This window comes from Lepisosteus oculatus, chromosome 6, assembly GCF_040954835.1.
Source record: "Lepisosteus oculatus isolate fLepOcu1 chromosome 6, fLepOcu1.hap2, whole genome shotgun sequence".
Classification (NCBI taxonomy): Eukaryota; Metazoa; Chordata; class Actinopteri; order Semionotiformes; family Lepisosteidae; genus Lepisosteus; species Lepisosteus oculatus.
The window spans coordinates 46,545,480-46,570,505 of record NC_090701.1 but is presented as its reverse complement, the minus strand read 5'-3'; the positions used below and the strand labels follow the sequence as shown (position 1 = coordinate 46,570,505).

Genomic DNA, 25,026 nt, shown 5'->3' with positions numbered 1-25,026 from the left:
AAAGTATAAAATGGCCTAATATGTTTTAAACTGTAGTTTGGGACAGTTGATGTCAGATTGTTGTTTTGTGCCAGATTTCGCATCTATGCTTTTATGTTAACACGAGAGAAGCCTACAAATTACATAATCAATAAAAACCATTATTGATCCATGTTCTTGCAAGCATGTGGGTATATAAAAAATACATTACCACATGGAAAAGAAGGAAATTTAGATTTGAAACCTAGAAAACAGAATTTTTATTTAGTGTTTGTGATTTTAGTAATGTTTCAATAATTGCTAGTAACAAACAGTATATGTGATGTTGTTTCTTGTCTGCTCTTGTGAATGTAATTTGGGCAATGATCTTGACAATTATAAGTGATCAAACTATAATTCAGCTTTTTTTTAACGTATTAAGCATTAGAAGTCAGTTTTAGCCGTCTTCGAGTCACTTTGGGAGATTCCATTGAAAATATACAGTAGGAAGACTTTAAATGGTAACTGAAGTGACTTTTTCACCGATGGTAATAGTTTTTCACCACTTATCTTGTTTATGATATAAAGTGAATAAAGTTTGTTCCTTTGGAACAATTACACACATCATCACAGTTTGAGCGAACTGCGTACTTCGACAGAAAAGAGGGATGAAGCTTGAGAAAAGATTCTAATGGCAGCGAAACGAAACCAACGCGCTAAATAACACCGTCTTTCCTGTTGTTAGGGAGTTACATTTCCGATAACAGAAAGAGCTGAAACCTGAAATAAGCTTCTGAGAAGTAAAGGTCAAAGCTCTTCTGAAACATTTTGGGAGAAGTCAGTTTCCAGCGGGCGAGAAAATTAAAGAAACTATGACGGACGTTACTTGTTACCACTTTCCCCTGGTAGTCGGCTCACCGTTACGGAATGGGGAACCGAGATGACAAATTGCCTGCGTTCTGCAAGGCAGGCAGGCAGGCAGGCTGGCTGGCTGGCAGGTGCTGCTTCCACTCTCAGTCCTGCTGGTTTAGAGGATGAAGAGCACCTGGCAGCCTCCTCCGAAGCTGCACTGTCTTTAATTGCTCCGAAGCAGCAGCTGCCAACCTCGTTAAATAAACAACAGGTCCTGCACCTGTTCGGGGGAAACCTGACCTCCCAGTGTCTAGCCAATGGGGAGGCAGACAGGTACAATCGGCCTGCATTGCCCCCTAGCAGAGAGCAACCTGGGCGATCTCAGCAGCCACCTTTTCACTGTTGCTATTAGAAATGAGAGGGTGAAGATTAAAGGCGCACCAATTAGTTCTTCTCCTCAGAAGAGGTCACTGCTGCATTGTATGGGCTCTAATGCTCCACTGATTACTGCAGCTTTTTCTATGGGGTAATAAGCGAGTGCCCTGTGAGCGAGCGATTTTTGTCTTTTTCTTGCCAACACTTTCTTGAATGAGATAGTAGGGGGGGAAGAAAGATTAGGAAAGATCAGGGGCATTTAGATTTTTTCCTTCCATCCATCTTAACACCAGTTCAAGCCCAAGGGGCCCAAGGCAGGGTACACTCTGGACAGGACACCAGTCCACCGCGGGGGAAGTCCGATTTCCTTTAATGAGAAAAAGGTATCCGTTTGAAAGTTTATCAGCTCGTGTGCTGGAAATTAAGACTGGTATTATTCATTTTATTACTAGCCTAAAGCAAATGTTCACACAAGCCATGGAAGCCCTTTGCTTATTTATTTTGCTAACTGCAACCTCTTTCTCAGATTTCACACTGGCCAGTTTGTACAGATTTGGTCTTCAATTTATTTGAAGCATACATTCATAAAGTCTTTAATGAAATGACATTGAATCCTTTTGAAATGGATTAATTTGAAGAGATCTGACATTTCCCCATCACCGTATTTTAAAAAGATTGTCCATAAAATGAGGGAGAGGGCATTTTACTCAAGAGCTTAATGTACCTTATAAGTAGGGCTAGATAGGTTAGAAATGATGTCCAGATTAAAATCTATGATAACTACTGTATATGTCTAACTACTGGACACTAAGCGATTCACAGGCGACTCAACATGTCTTTATTTTAACTTCGTTACAGGCGGCGGTTAAGTGACACATCCATGCATAGAGAACAGTTTCTTTTGGGTCACCTAAATCTGCTTTTCATGTCTTGGAAGACCTACAGTAGACCTACTGTATACTGCTTACTGTACATTGAAACAGAACGTCCTAACTCACCCGCTGGGACTCTGACGGAGGACATAAATTCACCCTGCTGTCCCCAGATATTTCTGAGATAAGGGTAAAGATGCAAAATCATATAATGTATTTAGAAATAGAAGGGGCAAAAAAGCTGCATAGTTTTTGTGTCATACGGAAATTTCCATATTTGTGTCATTCGGCGTAAGCCATCTTTAGTGTTTCTAAGTGCAAACGACACTGCAATAAAACAGTAAACAGATACACCCTGGCAACAGCATCATCAGCTTCCCCTCATAGCTGTAGCTAGTTTTGTTATAATTAGAGTTTGACCGAGCTACTCAAATTGAGGTTTTACACAGCAGTTCGGTAGGAGGTCAAACTTGACTTTCTTCTGCTTTTCTACTCATAAATATCTCGCTTCCTGAGCACTTTTTTCGCGCATTTTCCCGAAACTCCTCCCTCCTCCCTGACCTGTGCCGCTGTGGCTGCCTTCCGTGACGCAGGGGTACTGTATCTGTTAGGCTTGACCAAACGGCCAGGTTGCTGTATTTTGACAAACGTTAAAAAAACATTAGTCTTTTATTTTATAGTACACGTTTACTCCCCTACACCTTTAAGATGCTATATCTGGGAACATTGATTAGTTTTTGACCAGACTCTTTAATTGTAGGTTTCCAAAGCTGCAGTTCTAGAAGTTGTTCGTGAATTGAATCCCCCTGAGGAAATTACATTTTCTTTGCACCAATGGTTGTGGGTACCTAGCTAAAGAACTGTTGCTTATTCCATCGAATCTATGAAGAAATGGCTGGATGAGACCCTCTACTAGTTACTAGTAACCAAGTGAGCAGGGTGGACCAAACGGATTTCTGGCTTGGAAACTTTCTTTTGATAAGATATTCTGAACTGCAATTTCCGTCCCTGCGTGGATGCTGTTCGAGATGAAGGTATATCGTCTATAACTCTTGCGTGCCACCAGGTGGCGCTATGAATTAGTGACGGTAATCGCACGCCTTGGCAACTTTCTGCCTCAGTGTGGCCAGAGGTCCATCATGTCGAGTGAAGGGGTGGACTGGTATCTACGGACAGTTGTTCGTTTTTCTTTTAAACAAAAGTAATAAATCTGAATTTTTGGAACCCGCAAAATAGGATTTCACTTTCAAATAATGAACCTAGAGACTTACAAACTGTAAACGCAGCGGCGTATCTTTGTATCTGTTTATTAAAATATTTCAAATTGTAATTAATGGAGAAAAAATGTGCATGTATGGATTTCAGTTTTTAGTCTGGATTTTCTAGTCTGAGCAAAATATGTTTTATCTGTTTTTTTGTGGAGGGGGGAGGAGTCAGTTTGGCCAGTTTGTGTATGTCGTTTTAATGAAATTTAGATTAAATTAGGAGATGAGAAACACGATTGTAAGAATTACACGCCAGTTAAAGAAATGTAAAATATTACAGAGCGAGAACTTTCTAGAATCGTCTTCAAGAACAGCAGCCTCGGCCGACAGGGCCTCTGGGTAATTTGCCAGGTGCACTTGCGGAGCAGCACTCGGATACGCTGGCCCCCGCCGCTGAGGACTCTGGGAAGACGATTAGAGCATGCTGATTGAGGAGGTGAGACACCGAGACCCTCGGATTGAAAAGAACTAAAAACAGTTAAGAACTGTTATGATTAAGCTGTTTTTGGTGTGTTTGCTGCGCGCCCTCGTCCTGTCCCCAGGTTTATGTACGTCTCCCTTTAGTGTCGTGTGTCTAGTGCCCGGGGAGCTATGCAGGATGTGAGTCAGATGGTTACCAGGTCATCTGGCCTGTTTGTGTGAATGAGTCAGAAGTACATGAGTACATGTCATCTGCTCTTGTTGCTGGGTGAAAAGCTGAACCCTCAAAATCAGATTTGCACTAGAAGGATTTGCATTCAACAGGAATCTGTGTATATTCTTTTCTGACCCACCTATATAGGATATCTCAGCATTTTATTAACTTCTACATAGCAGCAGTTCAGAATGTTTATTTATCTAAATGACAAAACTGGTCCTTTGTTAGGTGTAATTTAATTTACTGTACAGTATGTGTGTAGAAAGCCTGCTCTGCTCTCTGTGTGCAGAGGGTGAAGGAGGCGGTTAAACATGTGATAAAGGAGAGGTCAGTGATTGTACTATAGGCGGGCCTGCATATACTGTATGAATAATACATTTACCATTACTTTAACAAAGTAACATCAACGTCTGACACTATACTTGACACATCATTAGGGCTCCTGTGAATTCATCTTCAATTTATGGCCCTTCACATGAATGGTTTTTAATTTCTTGCCCGCCACTGTAATAAAAGCATTTTGCTTTTACATTGCACCAGAACTGTATCTTGACATCACAGAGTAATGCATAAGTAGCTATATACAATAAATATACTGCCTAATAGATAGGGTTGCCAATGGCCAGAGTCCAGCCACCCTGGACAGGTTTTCTAGTTGCTCATCAAACAACTTGAGGCTTGGGGCACATATATAGAGTTTGTATATATATACTGTATAGGATGCCAAGATGACAATTACAAATGTAGGCTGGAAAAACTAAGCATACCCTTTCTGTATCCACAAATAAGAGACTATATTGTTTTACTGTTTTACTGCTAACATAGTTTAGCTATTTAGATGACAGCAAAATCTATAGAAACCTATAAATCTATAGAAAATGCTAGCAGCAGACAAATTAAGTTCTAATCACAATTGTGCCAGAGTTGGAAAGTGTTTCAAATAGAAATGCAAAGCATCTCCATATCTTTTGGACACTCAGTGTTTTACCCCTGATGAACACATTTCATGTTGTGATTGTATATGTTCTTTGGTTACATAAAAAAAAATAAAACTGATGAGCTTTTCGTTTTGGGGGTATGAATGTCCAATTCAATCTACCTTTTTAAGCACTATCTTTGTATGTATTTTACATGTAGATTGTATTTATCTTACATTCTCATACACGTAACACAGAAGTACACTATGTACTGTACGTTTCGCACAACTATGGTAATATTTGCAGTGATATAACTTCGAGCCTTTAGAATGTCAGAAATGCTTGGGTACTATTTTTGATAGAATTACTGTTATTTTACCAGTAGAAAAGGGAATGTATCATCAGTCTGCAACCCTTTATATACAGTATAGTTTAATGTATGGTATGCATTAAAAATAATATATTCTATCTCCCAAGAGAAAGTCAAGGACAGTTAAGCTGATTCATTGAGGGTTACGAATGCGGTTCAACCCCTGTTGGAATTCAATTAAGACTACAACTGAACAGTACAATTATAGTACCGATGTAGTTAAGTTTAATATTATTCTTCAAAACAGCAGCAAAAATGCTTTTCTTTAAAGCTCTAAGCTAACACACTAATAGAGAATTCCTTGAAGTTCATTTTTTTCAGAAGAAAAGTTTGTTTAGAAAAAAATAACTTAGATTTTCATGGTACAGTATGTACAAAAATCTTTTAATTCAATAAAATAGGCAAATACAAAGGCAAAATAAATCAATAACACAGCTCATACAAGAATCTATTTTATTGAAGCCCAAAACGATATTGCAGTGCGCATTAAGACAAGCATATCATAAGGTATTTCCAGAGATGTGAAAGAAATTAAAATTATTTAACAAGTGCTTCCACATGATAGGACAGAGCAACTTACAATAAGAGCCCAGCAAAGCTCTTGAATGAACTTCACGCAGAAACAGATTTAACGTTAGGAATTGAGCCAGTACCCGCCGTGGCTCCCTAATAAATACCTCATTTCTCACGTGGAAAGAATGTGAAAGTAAATCGTCACAAAGAGCAAATAAAGGTAAGGGTGTCAGCTCTGTTTTAGTAATGTGACATTTTTACGTTCTCTAATAATAACCAATTGGAATGGGAAACGCCGGTAGCGTAACATCAAAGCGAAACTGTGCTGTACATTCCAGATTTCTGTACGTTGCATTGACGTGCTCGGGCTCAGGAAGCACAAACGGATGGGAGTAATTATGAGTTATTTAGGTTTGTAGGGAGATGGATAAACTAATTAGGAACAGTGGTAGCAACTGTCTGCAAGTGTTCCTCTGCTGCAGGAAATGGGGAATATGAAGTCACAATGTTGTTGCAGTGCCCGTCCTAAAGAGCACTTCGCTGCTGATGTGTTAAATGGGAATGAAAATGAGAAGATGAAGGAACTCGGAAAGGATTTGTGCGACGGGGCCATTGCTTTAAGTTTGGGGAAACTCCAGTCGCTCGTTAAAGCAAAAACAGCCACAGAAAGGAAAGTGAGAGTCTTAAATATCTTGTAATTGCCCTACACATTTTTAATTACACTTCTAATATGTCAATTAGGCACTGCGGATGCCATAGACATCAGAGGCTGATTCACAGCTGTACGCGGACAGGCCGGAGCATGAGACAGTAAGAATTTCACTCCTGTCTTAGTAGCTGTGTGACTCCATTGCAGCTCTCCTGCCAGCCAGATCTGTATATTTATAAACCTTTTGAAAGTGAGCCGCAGAATGCAATTTATTGCAAAAGCAGCGTGACATACTGTACAGTTTGAAAATGCACATAGGAATGCAGCAGGGAGACAGAATGAAAAGAATGTGAACTGCCGGCACGACATTACTTTTTAAGTTCAGGAAAAGCTGCTAGGCAGTCAGTAATCTTTAGCCGAGATATACTGTCCTGTCGATGTGTTAAAAAAAGTCTTCCGTTCTGCTCTTGGAGTGTAAAAGCAAGACCAGTTTGGTGGTGTGGGGTCCTGGGGTACTTTGTGAAGTTTGATGTTGTCCTGAAGGTCCTGCCACCTTCCCAGGACGTGCAAGTGTGCTGATGTGTTTGTGTGTGTCCTGCAAGGGACTGGCACTAGGCTTCCCAGTCTGCGCTTTGTGCTTCGGGGATAGGTTCCCAGCTGCTGCAACTCTTTCCCCGGAAAAAGTAGCTTTCTGATATTGCGTGGATGAGTAGAAAAGCCTATTTTCCAAAATGTACTTGTTTACCGAGGGGCTTACCGTCTTAGTAACCTTGACACTACTGTACACTTTCAAACACTCTGGGCCCTGGGGTGGGTAACCTTGACACTACTGTACACTTTCAAACACTCTGGGCCCAGGGGTGGGTAACCTTGACACTACTGTGCACTTTCAAACACTCTGGGCCCAGGGGTGGGTAACCTTGACACTACTGTACACTTTCAAACACTCTGGGCCCAGGGGTGGGTAACCTTGACACTACTGTACACTTTCAAACACTCTGGGCCCAGGGGTGGGTAACCTTGACACTACTGTACACTTTCAAACACTCTGGGCCCTGGGGTGGGTAACCTTGACACTACTGTACACTTTCAAACACTCTGGGCCCAGGGGTGGGTAACCTTGACACTACTGTACACTTTCAAACACTCGGCCCAGGGGTGGGTAACCTTGACACTACTGTACACTTTCAAACACTCTGGGCCCAGGGGTGGGTAACCTTCGCAATCTCCATCCACGCTTCCAGTCTGTAATCCGTTTATCCAGCACTGGGTTGTGGGAGCAGCTGGAGCCTGTCCCGGCAAGCAACAGGCAGGACGCACACAGACACAGACAAGCAACAGGGCCAATTTTCCCAGAAGCCAGATTACCTACCAGTACAGTATGTCTCCCAGAGGAAACCCATGTAAACACAGAGTATCTGCGTGGAGTTTATACGTTCTCCCTAACACTGCAGGGGTTGAATCCATCACCCCAGCGCTGCGAGACAGTAATGCTAACCACTGTACCATGCCACCCTCCCTGTAAATATTTAAACAAATTTTACTAAGCCAGGTGCCGGAGATCACTTAAATAATAAAGGAGTAACTGGGACAAAGGCTTGAACTTCTTCTTCACTGGAACTTTTTCCAGAAGGCACTGGGCTCAGCACTGCAGCCAGGCTACTCCACACAGGGTCTCACTCTTGGTCATCATGGACAGCACAATTTGGAAACAGCCCATCAATGTTTCCTTACGTGTCTTAGTGAGTGCTTGGACCAATCCCATACACATATATGGGGGACATACAAAGTCCACACAGAAGGAGCTCCAGCCCAGGACAGATTCAGGACCCAGGAGCTGGGAGCCTGCAGCCCCAGGCGCTGTGCTGCCTGGAACAAAAGCTTCCACCTGCCCTAGCCCAGCTATCACACAGAACAAGCTGTTGCCGCCAGGAGCTGCGGCAGGCATTCGTGGGGTATTTTCTTAGGCAATGTGACTTTGGACTTTAATTTCTTTGTATTTTATATATGCTACTGTCATTTTTATGTGTTTTTGTCATACTGTATATATACCGTGGTCTATTGAAACCTATTGTAAGGTTTTTTCCTCTTATTGAATTTCCTGGAGAATAATCTTACCATCGTTTAGCCTGAAGAGAAGGAATCTTCAGAAAAAAAATGTTCTTTAGTAGCGGACTACCTCCCGAAATCCCCAAATTCCCTCATTCCTACCTTGTCATTGCCATTACCTGAATAACAGTAAATATAAAAACAAAATGTTAAGCAGTAAATGCAATCTGCATCTCATCTCTTAGATATCTCTTAAATACTATTGTATCTGTCTTCGCACCACATCCCCTGAGCTCCTGTGCTGGGCGGGGCTTCAACTTGGGGGGGGGAAGAAAAAAGAAAGAAATGGAAATGGAATGGTTAAGAAAAGTAAAAGACATTTAGCTAAACTGTGCGATCCCATCTCGTACAGTACATGCAGAAGAGAATAGCACTTTTACAGTCGCCTTGGTAACATATCCATGGCAACAAAAGTGCGATGTTGAACCTTGGAATCTGATGGACTGCTCCTATCACCAGTGGGGTAATGTGTGCAAAACACTAAGAGTAGCCTCACGGGGACCAATCAGTCTACATGAAGTAGCAAGGTAGCCAGCAGGCCTGGAGTGAATTTGGACAGAACACAGTCAAAACAGATTTTAAATTTCTTTAGAGCCTTTTTGATTGTTACTGCAGGCCCAGGTAAAATAATGGAAAAATCCATTTTGGAGCATACTCCTAAGCCTGTGTGTCAGAAACCAATAAGTACCTAGCTTTGCAGTATGCAGTACATCACATGATTACAAAAATGGCATATTCTTCCCTTATTCCTCTTGTAGTTGTTGAAGAAACAATATTATGAAGGTTCACCTGACAGAAAAGCGCAATAAGCGAAATCAGTGTTCTCTGGTTATATTTAAACCCCCAAAATTGAAATTCTCACATCCAGAATGGGTTGTACTAAACTGTTAATTGAAGTTTCCTGGAAAGTGGAAGGCTGCATGTTTTGTTGAACTTGAATGTTATAAAAGTGATAATTGCATCAAAATGTTAGTGGTAAAACTGTGCATGCACACAATTGAGTTACAGTACACGTTCCATTGCGGATAAAGATTTAAAATGAAAACTGTTTTCTTTTGTAGTATAATAAACATTGGCAGTACTTCAAAAATATGTCGTTAGGTGTTTATACTGTGGATTCCATAATCTTTTTTTCATGTCTGGGGTGCTCAACAAATAAACCAAATGAAAGAAAATACCATTAAGATGGTCCATTTAGTTTGTTTTTCTTTGGATCCAGCTAACTAATGGATCCAAAGATTTCATACAGACATTTCCATACACCCAAAACTAAGATAAATGAATGCTTCCTGTTCTCAGTTTTAAATGCACTTCCACACGCTTCCACTTCAAGCCTCTGGTGTGTTTTTAACTTTTTAATCTGAAGAAATCCGGTGCGGTGACTTTGTCAGTGCCTTTGAGGATTTTAAATACTTGTATTAGGTCAACTCATAGTCGTCTCTGTGGAGGTTTGAAACAGCTCAGTTCCTTCAGCCTATCAGTACGAGACATTTTCCTTAAGCCTAAAGAGACTCAGTTCCTTCAGCCTGCCAGTGTGGGAAACTCCCTTCAGACTAAAGAGACTCAGTTCCTTCAGCCTGCCAGTGTGGGAAACTCCCTTCAGACTAAAGAGACTCAGTTCCTTCAGCCTGTCAGTGTGGGAAACCTTTCTGACTAAAGAGATTGAGTTCCTTCAGTCTGCCAGTGTGGGACACTCCCTTCTGACTAAAGAGACTCAGTTCCTTCAGTGTGTCAGTGTGAGACCCTCCCTTCAGATTAAAGAGACTCTGTTCCTTCAGCCTGTGTATGACATCCCCTTAAGCCCTGAATTTAATAATAGTTTAATAGGCTATCAGTTTGATGTGGCAACATGGAAAGTGCTACCAAACTGGATTGCAGTTAACTCAATAAAGTCATAACTCATAATCCTGACCTCCCTCAGCAATAACACAATCCTGGCACAGCTCCGAGAAGCTCAGTCACTCCGGCTGGGCAGCAGTGGCCCAGCTGCTGAAGGCAGTGTCCTGCTGATGGCCCCTCAGATTCTGTTCTAGGCTGAAGTCAGGAGCAAGTCGTGTTGGCTGTGGCAGGGCGTAATCCTAGCACTGCGTGGCCTTGCTTCCGGCTGCTGCTCTGTACGTCCCGCATCTCCGGATTGGCTTGCAGGAAAGGAAAACGTACTGTACAGTAGGGTTCATGGCTTTTGTCAATGTGTGATCAGTACTTATACAGTATGTTGGCAGGTGGAGACAAGATCAATGGGGACTAATAACCTGCCCTCCTGTCACCTGACCAGCTGGTGAAATACAGTTGTTCAGGAGACAAGTCAGACCAAGGAAGCAGAGTTTTCCATGGGACCCTTGACCTCTGCTAGCTGGGAAGCTTGCAGAGGCTCTGTTATGTCTGTACCATGGGGAGGGAGGAGCAGACAGGAGACCGACTGACAGGCCTTGGCCTACACTTCAAGGACACAAAGTTGAGTTTTTGGAAAGGATTTATTTGAGAGAATACTGTCGAAGAGCAACTCTAGTTTCCAAGAGTTTTGAAGCTCGTTATCAACTTAGCTGCCGAGGTACAGTGTGAAAATGTTTAGTTGCAGCTCAGTGAAAAGCTGAGGCTTTTCTCTTGTAGTTTTGAATATTGCTTTCTTCCGCACTGTAAATAAAGAGCACTGCTGCTTTTGTCTGCCTACCTGTAAAATATCATTGTTACAGTACCCTGTCCCAGGATATGCCACAATATAAGCAGTGAGGTTGTCTTTCATTCGACACCAAAAGCGTTCCTGTGGTAAAGGAGAGCCCTCCCCAGATCATCACACCTCCACGGCCCCACTGCCTGGCTTGAGCAATGCAACAGTTGGCATGACAACAGCGTCACCATGGCGTCTCCACGCTCATTCTTCCCTCGGGTCTGTCAAGGCCAAAATGGCTGTTGTCAGTGACGGAATCACTCCTCCACTCACCAGCACTGGCTCCGCAGCCAGCTCAGATGGTCTCTACCCCCCAAGAGTTGCCAATTTCATATAACACTGCCCCTGAACTGAAGGGCTCTGAACATGCAGATCGCTATGAGCCATGTTCGTTCTTCTGACGTGTAGGGACATTTATGTCAGGCTGTAGCTGCTGCAGCCTGACAACAGTAAGAATCAGATGAACATGACAGCCCAGCCCCGATGTGGTGACCTTCTGTTCCTTCACAGCTCTGGTCGCATCTCCTTCTCCGTGCAACGTTTCTCACAGACAGGCAACCTGAATGGAGGCATACCGTTATCTTTCACTGTTCATGTAAAATCGGCTTTATGGATGTTGAAGCTACTTGCGTTGGCAATTTTAACTCGAGTACCAAACTCTGGCCATCTGGTGTTTTCATGAAATCACATGACTTGACACTCAGTATTTTGTCATCCCGAGGCACAATGCTATTCAAACAACCAACAAGCCTGTCTGCTCACAGTTTACAATATAAAAAAACATCATGGATTTGCTCATCGAGCGACAAATTTAAAACGTTATAGTTTTGCACTTTGTGGGTTGGTGTACAATGGTACCACTATCAGTTCACAAAGCACAGATCTTAAAGAGACATAAAATGTAGAGAATATGTTTAATTACATTTTGAAATATTAGCACCTTAGTAAAATATTTGTACTTGAGAATATCAAACTTGAGGTGTGAGTATCTTGTTTAACTGTTGCTTGCTTTGTGTTACACACATATTCACCATGCGTTTTGTTTTCAAGTCTGTTGAATCAGCTATGATAATTACTTGCTGTATGCATTTTCCTTTTTTTTTGGTGCTTTGGAATTTCAGGGCTTGATTTACATCTCAGAAAAAGAATGTTGTTAAAATGTAGCTTATTTTAGGACAGTAGGGAAATAAATTCACTTGTTTCCAACTCAAAACTGCTGTGCACAAGATTTTTATGCTCTCATTGTGCAACAGTTAAATTGGATCTCGTATGCACATTGAAGTACTCTTCATATCTGATATAAACATAGAGCAGAAGTTTTTTTTTAAACTCTCAGAACACTTTAAAACTATGGACTTTTTGCATAACTTAGCAATATCATTTCTGAAGTTATAAACATCAAAAGCGTAAACATTGCATTTCAATCTGATAGTCTGGATTACCGTGCCCTTATAAAAAAATAGTGAAATAAAACATATGTTTGTAGGCTTTGTTAGTGTATTTATATGCAAGTAATTATTGTCCTCCCACAGAAAAACCTAAGAAACGCCTACACCTAGTCTTGCTCGATGAATACTGAAGGATTAAAAGCAGTGCTTGTTAAGCTTCTGATCCTCAGATACAAGTACTTTCTGGATGTGATCCATTGTGACCACTGGGGGATGATCTGCTATTTCCTACACCTTCTACTGAATCGGTTTTGGCAACCTGGCCGAACTATTTTAAAGTGAATGCAAATGCTCGTACATCGTAGTATATCGAAACTGTTAAGCTGTGGCAAATTCTCATGAAGTTATATATCAGAAGAAAATACTTGCGGGAAAAAAAAAGCACAACTTGCTCAGTGAAACGTATGCTCAAAAACCAAAATGTGCTTTTTTAAAAAAAAAAACAACAACCCAAATGACACGGAAAAGACCAGTCTTTTATTTTATTCTTATACATTAAGATCTGACATTTGTTTTTTTCCTCTCAACACGATACAGCACCACTGAAGACATTATCCCTGAAGTCTAACGGATACAACACAAATCCTCTTCAGTTAAGTCTGCAATGCTCTTTTAATAACAAATCAAGGATAACGTGAGTTTAAACAATTAAAACCTTTTGCAACAGACTGACGGCTCCTGTTCTGGGCTTTACATTTGTATGTACCACCTGATGGGAGTTGTTCTTCTTTGGTAGAATTTGAAGAAGGATTTGACAACAAATACTGGTTAATGGGTCTCGTTTCAAATGGTTCTCCACTACGATTCACGTTCCCCGTCCTGCTAGGCATGGGCTCTTTTTCACATCGATAACACTATTACATTTGATGTCAGCTGTAATTTTAAGAGCGCTTCTCTGAAAAAGGCATACAATGGCAAAAATCGAGATGTACGTAAACATTGAGAATTCCGACATTTTGTAACAACTCCGTCACTCGTTCTCGCAAAACAAAACACAAACTCTAATTGACACACTTTTTAATAGCATTGGTAAAAAGATGTGATATACTTATAATTAATAACATATCATGGTTATATGTATAATACAGGTACAATTTATACCAAACGAGTATTTTAATACTTTTTGCCCATGACGATTGCAACGGAAAGTAAGACGTTGCTTGGCTAATGGTTGATGCAATACTTTTCTTTTTAACACTAGTCTTAACGCTAACATTGATACCAGTTAGGCCAGTATCAGATATCACTTGGCACAACACAAGCCCGTATGTTCGTATATCTGAAATCGCTGTAAGGATAGGGCTCCTGCTCCTCACAGCTCCCATGTGGAATGGATCGTTTCTTTAACTGTTCCGCTACAAAATAATTGGTCATTTTAAAAAGCCATCATTTCACAACCGGTGATCGTATACTTGATAAAAATGATAGAAACATACATTTTAAATGTATGCATTAATAAATAAATAAGTTATAAACAACTGTACAGAGACTCACCACAGTACAACAGAGACCGAATGGGTTAAAAGGAAAGAGAAAGAAAAAAAAAAGAGGTTAATAAGGCCTGATCAAAATACTGCAGCTGCTCTGTGGGGGAAAAAAAAAGTTTCACATTTGAAGAAAAAGATAACAAAAACCTCAGCTTTGTTTATTCCGAATGTCAGAAAGACACATTTTTTCAGAAATGTCTATCCTAAAGAAACGGATCTTTTTAACGGAATTCCAGGTTTCACACAGAAATGCAGAGCATGATCGATGTAAAAGAAGTCCAGAATAAGTTTTTCAATTTACAGGCACATTTCATAGTTCAGGCCTTGCTATTTTGTAAGTGAACTGTAGTGCATATTTTAAATGGCTTTTCTTCTATCCTCTCCTATTCTAACCTGCCTTTCATTTTCAGACAGTGCTATACTTAAAATACCATGGTTCTGATTCATAGCTTATATTCACATTCCTCTGTATTCATGTAAACATTGAAATACTTACAGTGTCGCTATGAAGTAGACAAACACAAAACAAGCTTTAAAAAAAGAAATAAGTTAAAAGTTTTTAAACAACTTGAACGATGCAGGAATGAAAACTGTAAAATCGCAAGGTATTCACAATTTTGTGTTGTTCGCTTATGTTTCGTGGCCCCTGGCTACCGAACTACCAAGCAGGCAACACACAGCTTTGACGGGCCTATGCAGTCATCATGGCAGAAAGCTCCGCAGCCCTTGCACACAATCATGGCTTTCAGCCGACACGAGCATTTCAGCTCCAGTTCATCTGCTCTGCTGCCGTCTGCGTACTTCTGGCCTGACGTTGGAGCGCCCGGATTCGACAAGCCACTGGCGCCGCTTGTGCTGTTGCCCAGAAAGTTTCCTATGGACTTCTCGATAACGGATGCAGTCCTGTTAAACTTGGCGTTACCGAAGTGTATGGTGGAGTAGTTGCCATAGACCTGCTGGGGCTGAGGTACGTGTGGGTTTCTGGGAGGGTTTAACTGGGCAAACGACTTCTGTGGCTCAGGGGCAATGTAGGGAGAGAACTCTGGGCTCTTGAGCTGAAAGGCCTGAATGTGTTCCTTTCCTTCATTTTGCTCATACGGTGTCTGTTTCATACCCATTTCACAGTTGTTGCTCAACCCGTCGTCAAAAGACACGGGCTCCACTTTTATATTGCTACAGATGTTTGCTGAGGGAAGCCAATTCAGACTCTTGTTGGTCTCCATGGCAACCACTGTTTGCTTGTGATCAGACGGGACTTCTCCATTAGGTGGATGGACTAAAGATTTGTTCTGGGCGGCCTGCGAGACGCTGCCAATGTCATCAGCCTGCTTAATTTGAAGATTAGGTGGAAAAACACTTCCTTTTCTCAATTGATCTGTTGCCACAGAAATATTGACCTCCCCTAGACCTTTTTGTTCCTGCTGCCTGTTGAATGCTAATGCGTTTGGAGTGCTGCGGCCAGATGTGGCTTTCATCAGAGCGGTTGGAGGGCTCGAGTCTCTGACATCAGCCGGGGGAGGATAAAAAAGCCTTTGAGAGACACTAGCCTCAGAAGGAAAGCTGCCGTTTTTATCAATACCCAATAACCCCTTCTGAAAGCTACAAGCAGGGAGAGGCCTCTTTGGTTGTTTAATGTCTGGGCTGGGAGTAATTCTGCCATGTATCAGGTTTCTATTCACCCACTCCTGTACAAACGGTTGCCCTGGGCCCAAATGATTCAAACTAAGATTGCAGGAAGCAATTTTAGATTCTGCCTCTGTCATCTGCTTGCCCTGCTCACATTTGATGTGAGCCAGCTCCCCGACAGGCCTGGCTACCCTTTTGGTGCCATGGGTGTCCTGTTTTCTGATGTGGCTGGGCCCTGCCAGCCCCAGAGCTTGTCCTTTGCCGTCTGGGCTGATGCAGCTCTGAGCGTTCTCCATGACATTTCTCTCGGCAGCAGCTGTTTTGCATACTGAGGTATTCTGAAAAGGCAAGGGCAGTCGATTTATCTCCAGCCTCGTGCCTGTGCGAGGCTGGGGCAGCACTTTCTCCAAGGGCAGGTTGCCTTGCAGTAGCTGAGTCACCAGGGGGTTATTGGCCTCGACTGACGACAGGCGACAGGTCGAGCCTCCCTGAAGAGGGGCCCTCCGCTGGTGTTCTGTGTTCACCGACACACAGTTCTCAGCCAGGGAGCTGACAGCTGCGCTCACAGCCTTGAGAGGCCTTCCTTCCAGTAGGTGAGCTGCCTGGTGTGGGTTCATGGGTTCTTTGAAGTCCCCGGTGTCCATATCAGTCGGCTCAGATTTGATCACTCTCGTTTCTGAGAAATGAGAAGAGTCTGAAGAAGAGATCATTCCATCTGCGCCCGAAGCCGTTTCAGCTTTGTTCTGTCTCACGTCACTTGTATGCTGATGTTTATGGATTACCATTGTGTCCACGCTATGCCTGTCTTTCTCCTTTATCCAACTTTTGGCTTCACTGCCTTGCTCATTGATTACAGCTTTTTCTGCATGTTTGTACAACAAGGAGCTATATATGAGATTGGCAGTGTTCTGCTCAGTGGGATCGCCATCCCTTCGTCCATCCTGCTGGGGTGCAGGTAGACCGTGCAATACATTGTAAGCCATCTGCAGTTTTTTATTGTTCATTCTGGAGGCTGTGTTGAGGACGGCATTCTGCTCTGCTTTCTGGCGGAAGGGCTCGGCTCTGCTCATTATGGACTCCTGCAGGCGCAGGACTGTTTCAGTTTTCACACCTTTGCTTGGCTGAATCCGCCGAGCTTCAGGCCCAGCCGCAGGAGGTGCGTTTGAGTACGAAGCCGAACTGTGATCTACTATAACTTTACACGGGATAGCTTTATTACTGGCTGAGTCGGCTGGAAGCAGCTGCCTACACCTGGCTAGTTCATTTTCATTGGCATTATTGTGGCAGTTTGGTGTAGGAACTTTCTTTACCGGACTCACGCCTGTGTGAGGTGGACCTGTGTTTGAGCTGTCCATTTCGGTTTTGTCTCTGTAATGCTGCACTTCTCTCCTTTCTGAAGCACTATAAGCGTGGTGGTCAGGAGCAAAGGACGTGCATGTCCTTTCAAAGGAAAAGGGTTTGGTGCTTCCCAGGGGGAAGGCTCTCTGGGGGATATTTGAGCTGTCTTGGATGGTACTAACACCAGAGTTGAGCTGCCCACTATTCATGCAAGATGAAGGGGGAGTAATCTGTCCCACGTAGCGCAGGCCAGCGTAACTTGTAGAAGAACATGACACTGTATTAGTCAAAGGGCCTGCTGAGATGGGAGCCGGGAGGCCATCTTTATACTTTGGCAGGACAGCTTTATGGGGAGAGCAAGCGAGGGCGGTTTTGGCAAAGGGTTTAGAAGGGGAGACTTTGAAGACAGAGTTTTGTAGATTAGCGTTGCTGACGGACACGAGAACGGAAGGGCTCTGAGGAGGACTGGAAAACCCATGGGCAGAGACTGGCACTGGCGAGGTACCAACAGCACTTGCAGTGGGCTTGCTATCCGCCTGACTGGCACTGGTCATTCTGAACAGAGGTATGGAGCTGGTGGTGCAGGCTGAGGGAACACTGTGAGGGACAGAGTTTGGCACAGACATACTGACGATAGACTTTGCAATCGCAATTCTGTTTTCTAAAGTATTCAAGCTGGGACAAGAGCCCTGAGCAATGGCAAAGCCCTTTTCGGGGGATCTCCGGTTGGGATTGGCTATGATCACGCCTGTCGGACAGTCGCTTTTCGATGGGGTAGCAGCTTGCGATTCTGTCAGACATCTGTCCTCCTTTGCGCCGTGCAGCTTCGGGCCCTTGACTGCCTGGTGGCCGTGAGCTCTGGCCTGGTGCTTGGCGAAGAGCTTTGCTTTCGTTTGCTCTTTGATATGGGCCAGCGTCCTGGTCTTGCTGCCTTCCGACGGCGTTCCGCCCTCTCCGGAGGTGATCCGCGCGGCCGCGGCCACCGCGGCCGCCGCGGCCGCCTCTCTCTGCGCCCTGGCCTGCTGAGCCCTGGCCTTGATGTCTGCCAGGGTTCTGGCTCCTGTGTTCCTCCCGGCACTTTGAGAAGACGGAGGAGAGGCCTTCGGCTCAGGCTTTGACACCGGCTGAGTCTTGATGATGAAGGGCAGACCAACTTTGGAGAGCTGAATCTAAGGACAGAAAAATGCACTTTGAATTATCGCCATTGGTACATTGTCACAGCACTGTGTAAAACTGTATAAAACTGAAGAGACATGCTCCAAACAGAGCCTAAAGCAAAACCATGCGGTAAAAAATCACACAAGACAAGCTGTTAGTACTGTTCCTTTACATTCCACCTGTTTTAATTTTTTTGAGCAATTATCTACCCGGTTGGGAATCACCAATAGCTCACAGCTTAAAAAAACAAGTCTGTTTTACAGAAAGCAGTTAATGGATGGGATTTAACACCCGCGCAGTGGTAAATAATACAGATCTACAGTATATGACATATGACCATGGGCAGGAAACTTGCACTGAATGGAGTGTGCTATCTTTGGTTGAACATCTTGAGTGATGGAGTGATTCAAAGCCTTTTGAAAGGGAAGACACCTTTGAGGAACCAAGTCCAGAGTGGCAAATGTTAATAAAACAAAGGATTTCTTATCCTTCTTCTAAATGTCTAAAATGGTGTTTTTAACACCAGATACTTTTCCCTCTCAAGATAGCTTTCTGAATCTGAACTTGGTCTTTTCAAATTCAATGATTCTACTAAGGAACAAAATCATTTCTCCACAAACCTTGAGCGGAGGTACTCTGAGCTCCTCCTTGGGCACTGCGTCTTTCTCACGAGCCTGGGAACTTGAGTGAGAGCTGCTTGATTCGCTCTCTTCTATCCTGGCCCGCTTTTCCTTACATATCCCCGCGTGCTGCTCTCCAGTCTTCCTCTTGGGGTTCTCTATATCCCTGCTCTCTGAGCGGGCTATGTCAGGAGACCTATTGGGGTCCACTTGCTTAATAGAGTGCGTTTCATCTGCCCTGTGGTGGTGGTTTGTTGAGTGGGGCTTATGGTGTTTGGCCTTTGGCATTTCAGCCCATGCAGTGATTTCTGAAGCAGACGACTTTTCGGCAGCCTGGTGATACTTATTCTGTTTGGAGCCTTTGCCATTGCCATGAGTCTCTGTCTTCTCTACGGGAAGGGTATCAATCTCATGCTGGGGCTCTTTCTTATTTTGTTTGATCTGGGAGTTTTCAGTGGGTGACACCTCAGGTGATGGAGATTCTACCACTTCTGGTTCAGCCGCCATCGTTTCAGCTAGGAGCTGGGCTGGTTTCTGGATTTCAGGTTCTGAGAATGGAGGTGGCTCATAGGTGGCTTCTGAGAATGGAGGTGCTTCAGAGTCGGTCTCCTCCGTGAAATGATTCTGTTTAGTGTCTGCACTCTCAAGCTTCTTGTCAGAATGCACTATGGGATTTTCAGCAGCGGGAGAAGCATAGGGTTCAGGGGGTTTCGATAAAGGTGTTTTTACTTGACTTTCGACATTTTCAATTTCCGGTTCCTCCTCTACTTTGGGTGGTTCTGGAGATACAGGTGCCGTTTTTGTCTCCTGAATTCGATACCCGTTCACACCAGGTGATCTGGGAGAGGAAGCCGAATTGTGTTCCACGGTCTCTATTGTAGGGTTTTCACACAAATGGGACAATTGTACTGACGGTGGTAGTTGTTTGACTGGGCTAAGTGCATCTACTTCTTTCTCCACAGAAGACCCACCGAGGTCTGGAACCCTAACTGGCTCCTCTGTTGACACGGGCAGTATTTCCGATGGGGAGCACAACAGAATATCTGCCGGACTCTCCTGCACCTTGTTTTCAAGCCACGGATTAGGAGGCATCTCACTTTTGGTCTTTTCCGATAATGGTGGCTGTCCTGAGTTATACAGGTCCGTCCCACTGGGCGGCTCTGAACTGCTAAGGTCCGATTCACCGTCATGCTCTAAACAAATCGAAGACTCCTCTGCCTCCGTTGGAGCTGCCTGCTCGGCTTCCAGCTGCTGCACTTCTGCGGACTGTTCCCCCTCTTTAGCTTCAGGCAGCACTGTACTGCTGTCATCTTCTGAGTCTACTGGAGGGGAGGGGATTTGGTCCAGTACATTTGGAGCTAACTGTGGAGTTGCAGTCAGTGTTTCTGCTTCTTCGCTTACTGGCTTCGGAGTCGTTTCTTGGGAAGGCCGAGAAGAGGTCCCTGAGCATGGGTATTCGGCAAGGATATCGGAGTTTTCGGAATCCAGGCCTTTGATTTCTTCTTCCTGGCTTTTCAGAGTGCAGCTACTGGAGTACTCGGAGGTGTCTGATCCTTGTTTGACCTGCTCCTCCAGGTACTCGCAAGCCGCAGAGTCCACCTCCTCTGCTATTTCCTCTTGTACCACAGCTTCCTCTGTGGAAATCTCAGGGAAACCAGAGAGCAGTATGTCTTCAGATGGCTGCCCAGTCGCTACCTTCGAAGCCAGCTCCATGTTGCACACCGCCTGCTCCCCACCTTCTTCACTGGAATACAGTTTCTCCGAAGGCTCAAGCTCATTTCTGTCAGCAGGGCCCTGACTGGAGGTTCCTGGCACGGCCGGAGGCTCTACTGAAGAACCACTGTCCTCAGAACACTTCTGCACAGAAGTGAGGGTCACCGACTCCTCTTCTGTCATGCCCAATCTAAAAAAGGGAACGAGAATGAATGGTCATTTAAGAAATTTGCAATGACTTGAAGATCAGCTTTCTGTGTTAAGATTAGTGGTTTAAGATTAGGCTGGTCAAAGATCAAAGTACACACTTTTAATTTACTTTGTGGTTTACAAAGGTTTTATTAGATTATTATATAGATTATAGGTTTATATAGATTATATACAGTATAATCTATTATACAGTATATATTGATTGCAGATTATTATTATATTAGATTTTTCTTGTAAATTTGTAGTATAAAATACAGCATAACCATTGCAGTTTTTTTCCTTATTATAAACTCTCCTGTTAACAGGTTATTTCTAAATTTACTTCAGATACAATATAATTAAGAAGGCTTTAAAAGGGTCAGCATATGGTCAGCAACGGTAGCAAAAAAACTGTAGAAATATCTCCACATGTTGTTTTAATATGCTTCGGAGTCGGGAGCATACAGGGCCCTGGCACTAATCATCTTAATGTTTAGAATAATGAGACCGAGGGACAAATTTAACACTTACTTTTCTCCGTAATATGTTTCATAAAATTTCTCCTTCCACAACTCTATCTTCTTTTCTTTTTCCATTTCCTGCCTAATCCGGAGCTGCATTTCTGGGGTAAATTCTCCTGGAATTGTAGATTTTGGATATAGTTAATTTAAAACAATAAAATTTGCTCTTCATATGGCAAGTATTGTTTGATTAAAAGAAGAAAAAAAAAGGTTTACTTTACTTTCTCAACCCTTTTAGCCCCCGTCTTTACTTCATTACTTTAACTAATTTCTCCATTCCTCTAAATGTGTTCTCTAAACCACTACAGTCTTTTTCTGGCCCAGAGCTCTACACCATCTAATGTCTTCTTGTTTTTAACAGTTTGATTTCTGACTGTTTTGCTATCAACCAGCGCACTGTGGATGTTCTAGTGGCGTGTGTGTTTCCTAGTCCCGCCTCACAGACACCGGCCCTGCAAGCACACACTGCAGGCTGGAGAATGAGGAGGTACAGACAGACTCCTTGGACGAGCCATTCATCTATACAGCTGTCGCTAATTATGCAGCCCCACAAGCAGGCTTCAGTGGTAATAAGAGGAGAGGCAAGTCCCTCTGCTGACGGCGTCGCAAGCCTATGGCCGCCTGAAAACTGGCAGGGGCTGCTGTGTCACATGGGGCGGAGAGCCGAGCCGCGCGCCACCGCCGGGGAAACCCACAAAATCCACATTTTGTCCCAGTCGGCAAGTAGCAGGTTCAAACCTGCGATAGGTCTGGATCGTATACCTTAACCTCAGGGTAAGGCCCTTCACCTCCCCACCCTGTTCATTGTAATAGACCCACTGTACGCGGAACAGTCAGTATTCTCGTTCCAGTAGCTGAGATCGTTGCTTAGATACGTTTGTTGACCACACTTTTGGAATTTTTTAAAAAGGAATGAAAGAAACGCGTGAAACTCGCACAAAAGGTTCAAAGGATCTGTCCTCATTGAGCTAGGTTTAAAATTGAACAATTAAAAACTAAAAAGGAAATAAGAGCAAAGAAGTTATAAGAAACCTGGCAACTTGTAGTGAGAATCAGTAGAGCTGATATCTATGAGGCCCATTAACTAAGACGTCATCTCACACATATATGAATGTTTCGGTGTCAAGGTGAATAAATAGTATTTTTCAGAAATAAGGAGAGCATCGGACAGATTTTTTAAGGAATTATTTGTGCGTGTAAAGTCACTGGTGTGCTAAATACCTTGGCTTTTAGTGCAGAATGCTACTGCCACCTGGTGGGTATTAAATAATAATTTAAAGACTACATTTTGCCCTGGGGTTCTCTCCAGCTAAGAAGTATACAGTTTTAACTTGCAATTAACAAAAAGTAACTAACAAGACTGGACTTTATCACCTTGCTGACATTACTACACTCCAAGAAATTCCAGGCATTGCAGATAAAAACATCTTAAGTATTCATCCAGAAATGGCAAACATATTTCCTGAAATTATAACATTCATTGTTATCATCTACATCTACAGAACTGATGTATAATTGATGGATACAGGCGAAACAATATTTAATGCTTATCTGATGTAATAATAATAATACACGTCAATCCATCTTTATTAAGGGTTAGGGATCATTTGTGACTTGAAAAGGGGAGAGCTTGAAAACATTTTGACAAGAGAGAGGTCACAGCATTTTATTTAATATTACAACTATAAAAGACTGGGGAAAAGAAGGCAGAATGGCAGCAGCAGAATATATGATAATGAAATAAACTAAAGATGGTGCAAGACTTATGCCTGTATGTGAGTATATCAGTATTAATGTGCACAGTGAAAATAACATGTATTTTAATGTTTAATAATAGTTTTATCATCCTTGTGAAATAAAGGCATAAACCAATAAAGGCATTAAACATAAAAGACCAATAGTAACTGTTTGCACACCCTTTCTGTAAAATCCACTGTTGTAGTCTTTGGTGTTCTGTTTTTTTCTCTAACAGGCTACAGTATGCGTAGTTGCTAAGCAACACCCTCCAGAAAGAGTAAATAAAAAAAAAAGCCCAAGTTCCAACGTACCTTCTGCTAGCCTCTGCTTCCACCCCTGAGCAGCATAGGCAAAAAACTCGTTATTCAGAGCGGAGTTGCTGAGACGCAGGACCCCGTCACCTCCCATCTGCAAAGGAAAGCAGGGAGCATAAGAAGAGGCAGCGCTGGTTTCAGAAGACATCTGGGTCCACACCAGCGATGTGCCGCATTCATTTAAGAATAACAGGAGTAATCCAGTGAGGCCCAGCTCATAGATAGCTAATTGGTAAAGCCAAGCAATCATTCTATTAATATTAAACGTTAACGAGCACTGCAGTACACTGTAAGAGTAGATGCGAGTTTACCAATTTTAGTAATAAAACTCATAGCAAAAGGAGTTTAAAGATCATGAAGTAAAACCCAGAGCTGTCAGAATAAATTACAATCTCTCTAACCATTTACATTTCTAAACACTCCTGAGCAACACAATTAACTGTAATTGCCGAGACTATTTCCATGATCACTTAGCACTGCTGTTAAGAGTAACGTAGTCCAGCATTTAAAGGATTGCTGCTGCATAAAGAAACCCACTGCATCAAAAGGAAACAAGCCACTGTAATTGGGCAGATGTGCTCTGTATGACAATTTGCCATCCTGGTTCCAAAAGGACAACCCTCAGTGTCGAAATACAGTATGCATTTAAAAATAGAAGTTAAAATGTGTACTGTAAGTCTTAGCACTAATGCAGATATTCAAGAAGTCTAGTTAAATACAGGCTTACAGTGCTTCCATTTCCTTCTGTTCTGTTCTGCACAAAAAGCAAAGACCAGTACTAATAGGATATTATTGCGCTTTAAAGATTTACAAAGAAATGCACTGAAACAACTTACAATACCAAACAGGTAAGAACAGGTTTCTTCAGATACAAGGATCCGTGACAGAATCAAATTTGTGCATGAGCCCGTGGACAGTCAACAGGCATGTGTGCATGCAGTGCTTTAAAAAATCAAGGCCTGTACACATAAATGAGTTTGAAGATCCCCTCTCACGAAGTGTCCCACAGGGCCTTCAGTCTGTTATGAAGAATTATAGTAATTACTGAGTACAAGCTGGTTGAATGTCTGAAGCAAACAGGTGCTGAATATTAGATTAAGGGTTAAAGAATAAACAGATTATTTTTTCCATATACCATATTGATATACCAATGATGTGGAAAAACACTCGGTGGAATAAATCATAATACAATATCCAAAGTTATTTATTTGCGCGCTTTGGGAATAAGTATCCGCCTTCATTAAGAAGGGACAGTGTTGTGTTTGGCAGCTCATTTCAGACATGCTTTGTGAAGCAAACTTGATGCTGCAAAGCTGGTTCCATACTGCTGAACATATCTTAAGAAAACATCACAACACAAATGCCATAATGTTGTAAGCAACCCAATAACATATATATTCAGTATATACAAGTACAGTATATAACACTGAAAAGAACTGAGAAAGCACACAATTTCAGTTTTGAAAAGTTCTTCATATAATTATGAAAGTGCTATTACTGTTTTCTAGCAGTAATTAACACATTTAATGCCAAAGACACTGTGAAGTAAGAGGTGACATTCATTTAGCTACTGCACAATGCAAGTATCGTGCAAGTCACGATGGCAACAGTGTAAATACTATTAGAATAAACTTAATACTATAATAAATACTATTAGAATAAAGTTAATACTATAATAAATACTATTAGA

At 42.6% G+C, this 25,026-nt stretch overlaps 1 protein-coding gene across 2 annotated transcripts in view; it reads right to left on the bottom strand.

The window, feature by feature from the left end:
* Positions 1 to 13,091: 13,091 nt before the first annotated feature.
* The window catches only part of LOC102699031 (ASXL transcriptional regulator 3), a 72,526-nt gene continuing 60,591 nt past the window's right edge, over positions 13,092 to 25,026 (bottom strand). For both annotated transcript variants that reach the window (XM_015353725.2, XM_015353726.2), the window contains 4 exons: positions 23,334 to 23,430; positions 21,296 to 21,401; positions 18,863 to 20,765; positions 13,092 to 18,253 (listed from right to left, as the gene is read on the bottom strand). In XM_015353725.2, coding sequence (XP_015209211.2) covers positions 14,771 to 18,253; positions 18,863 to 20,765; positions 21,296 to 21,401; positions 23,334 to 23,430 — 5,589 coding nt within the window. In that variant the 3' untranslated portion in view covers positions 13,092 to 14,770. The remainder of the gene's footprint in view (positions 18,254 to 18,862; positions 20,766 to 21,295; positions 21,402 to 23,333; positions 23,431 to 25,026) is intronic.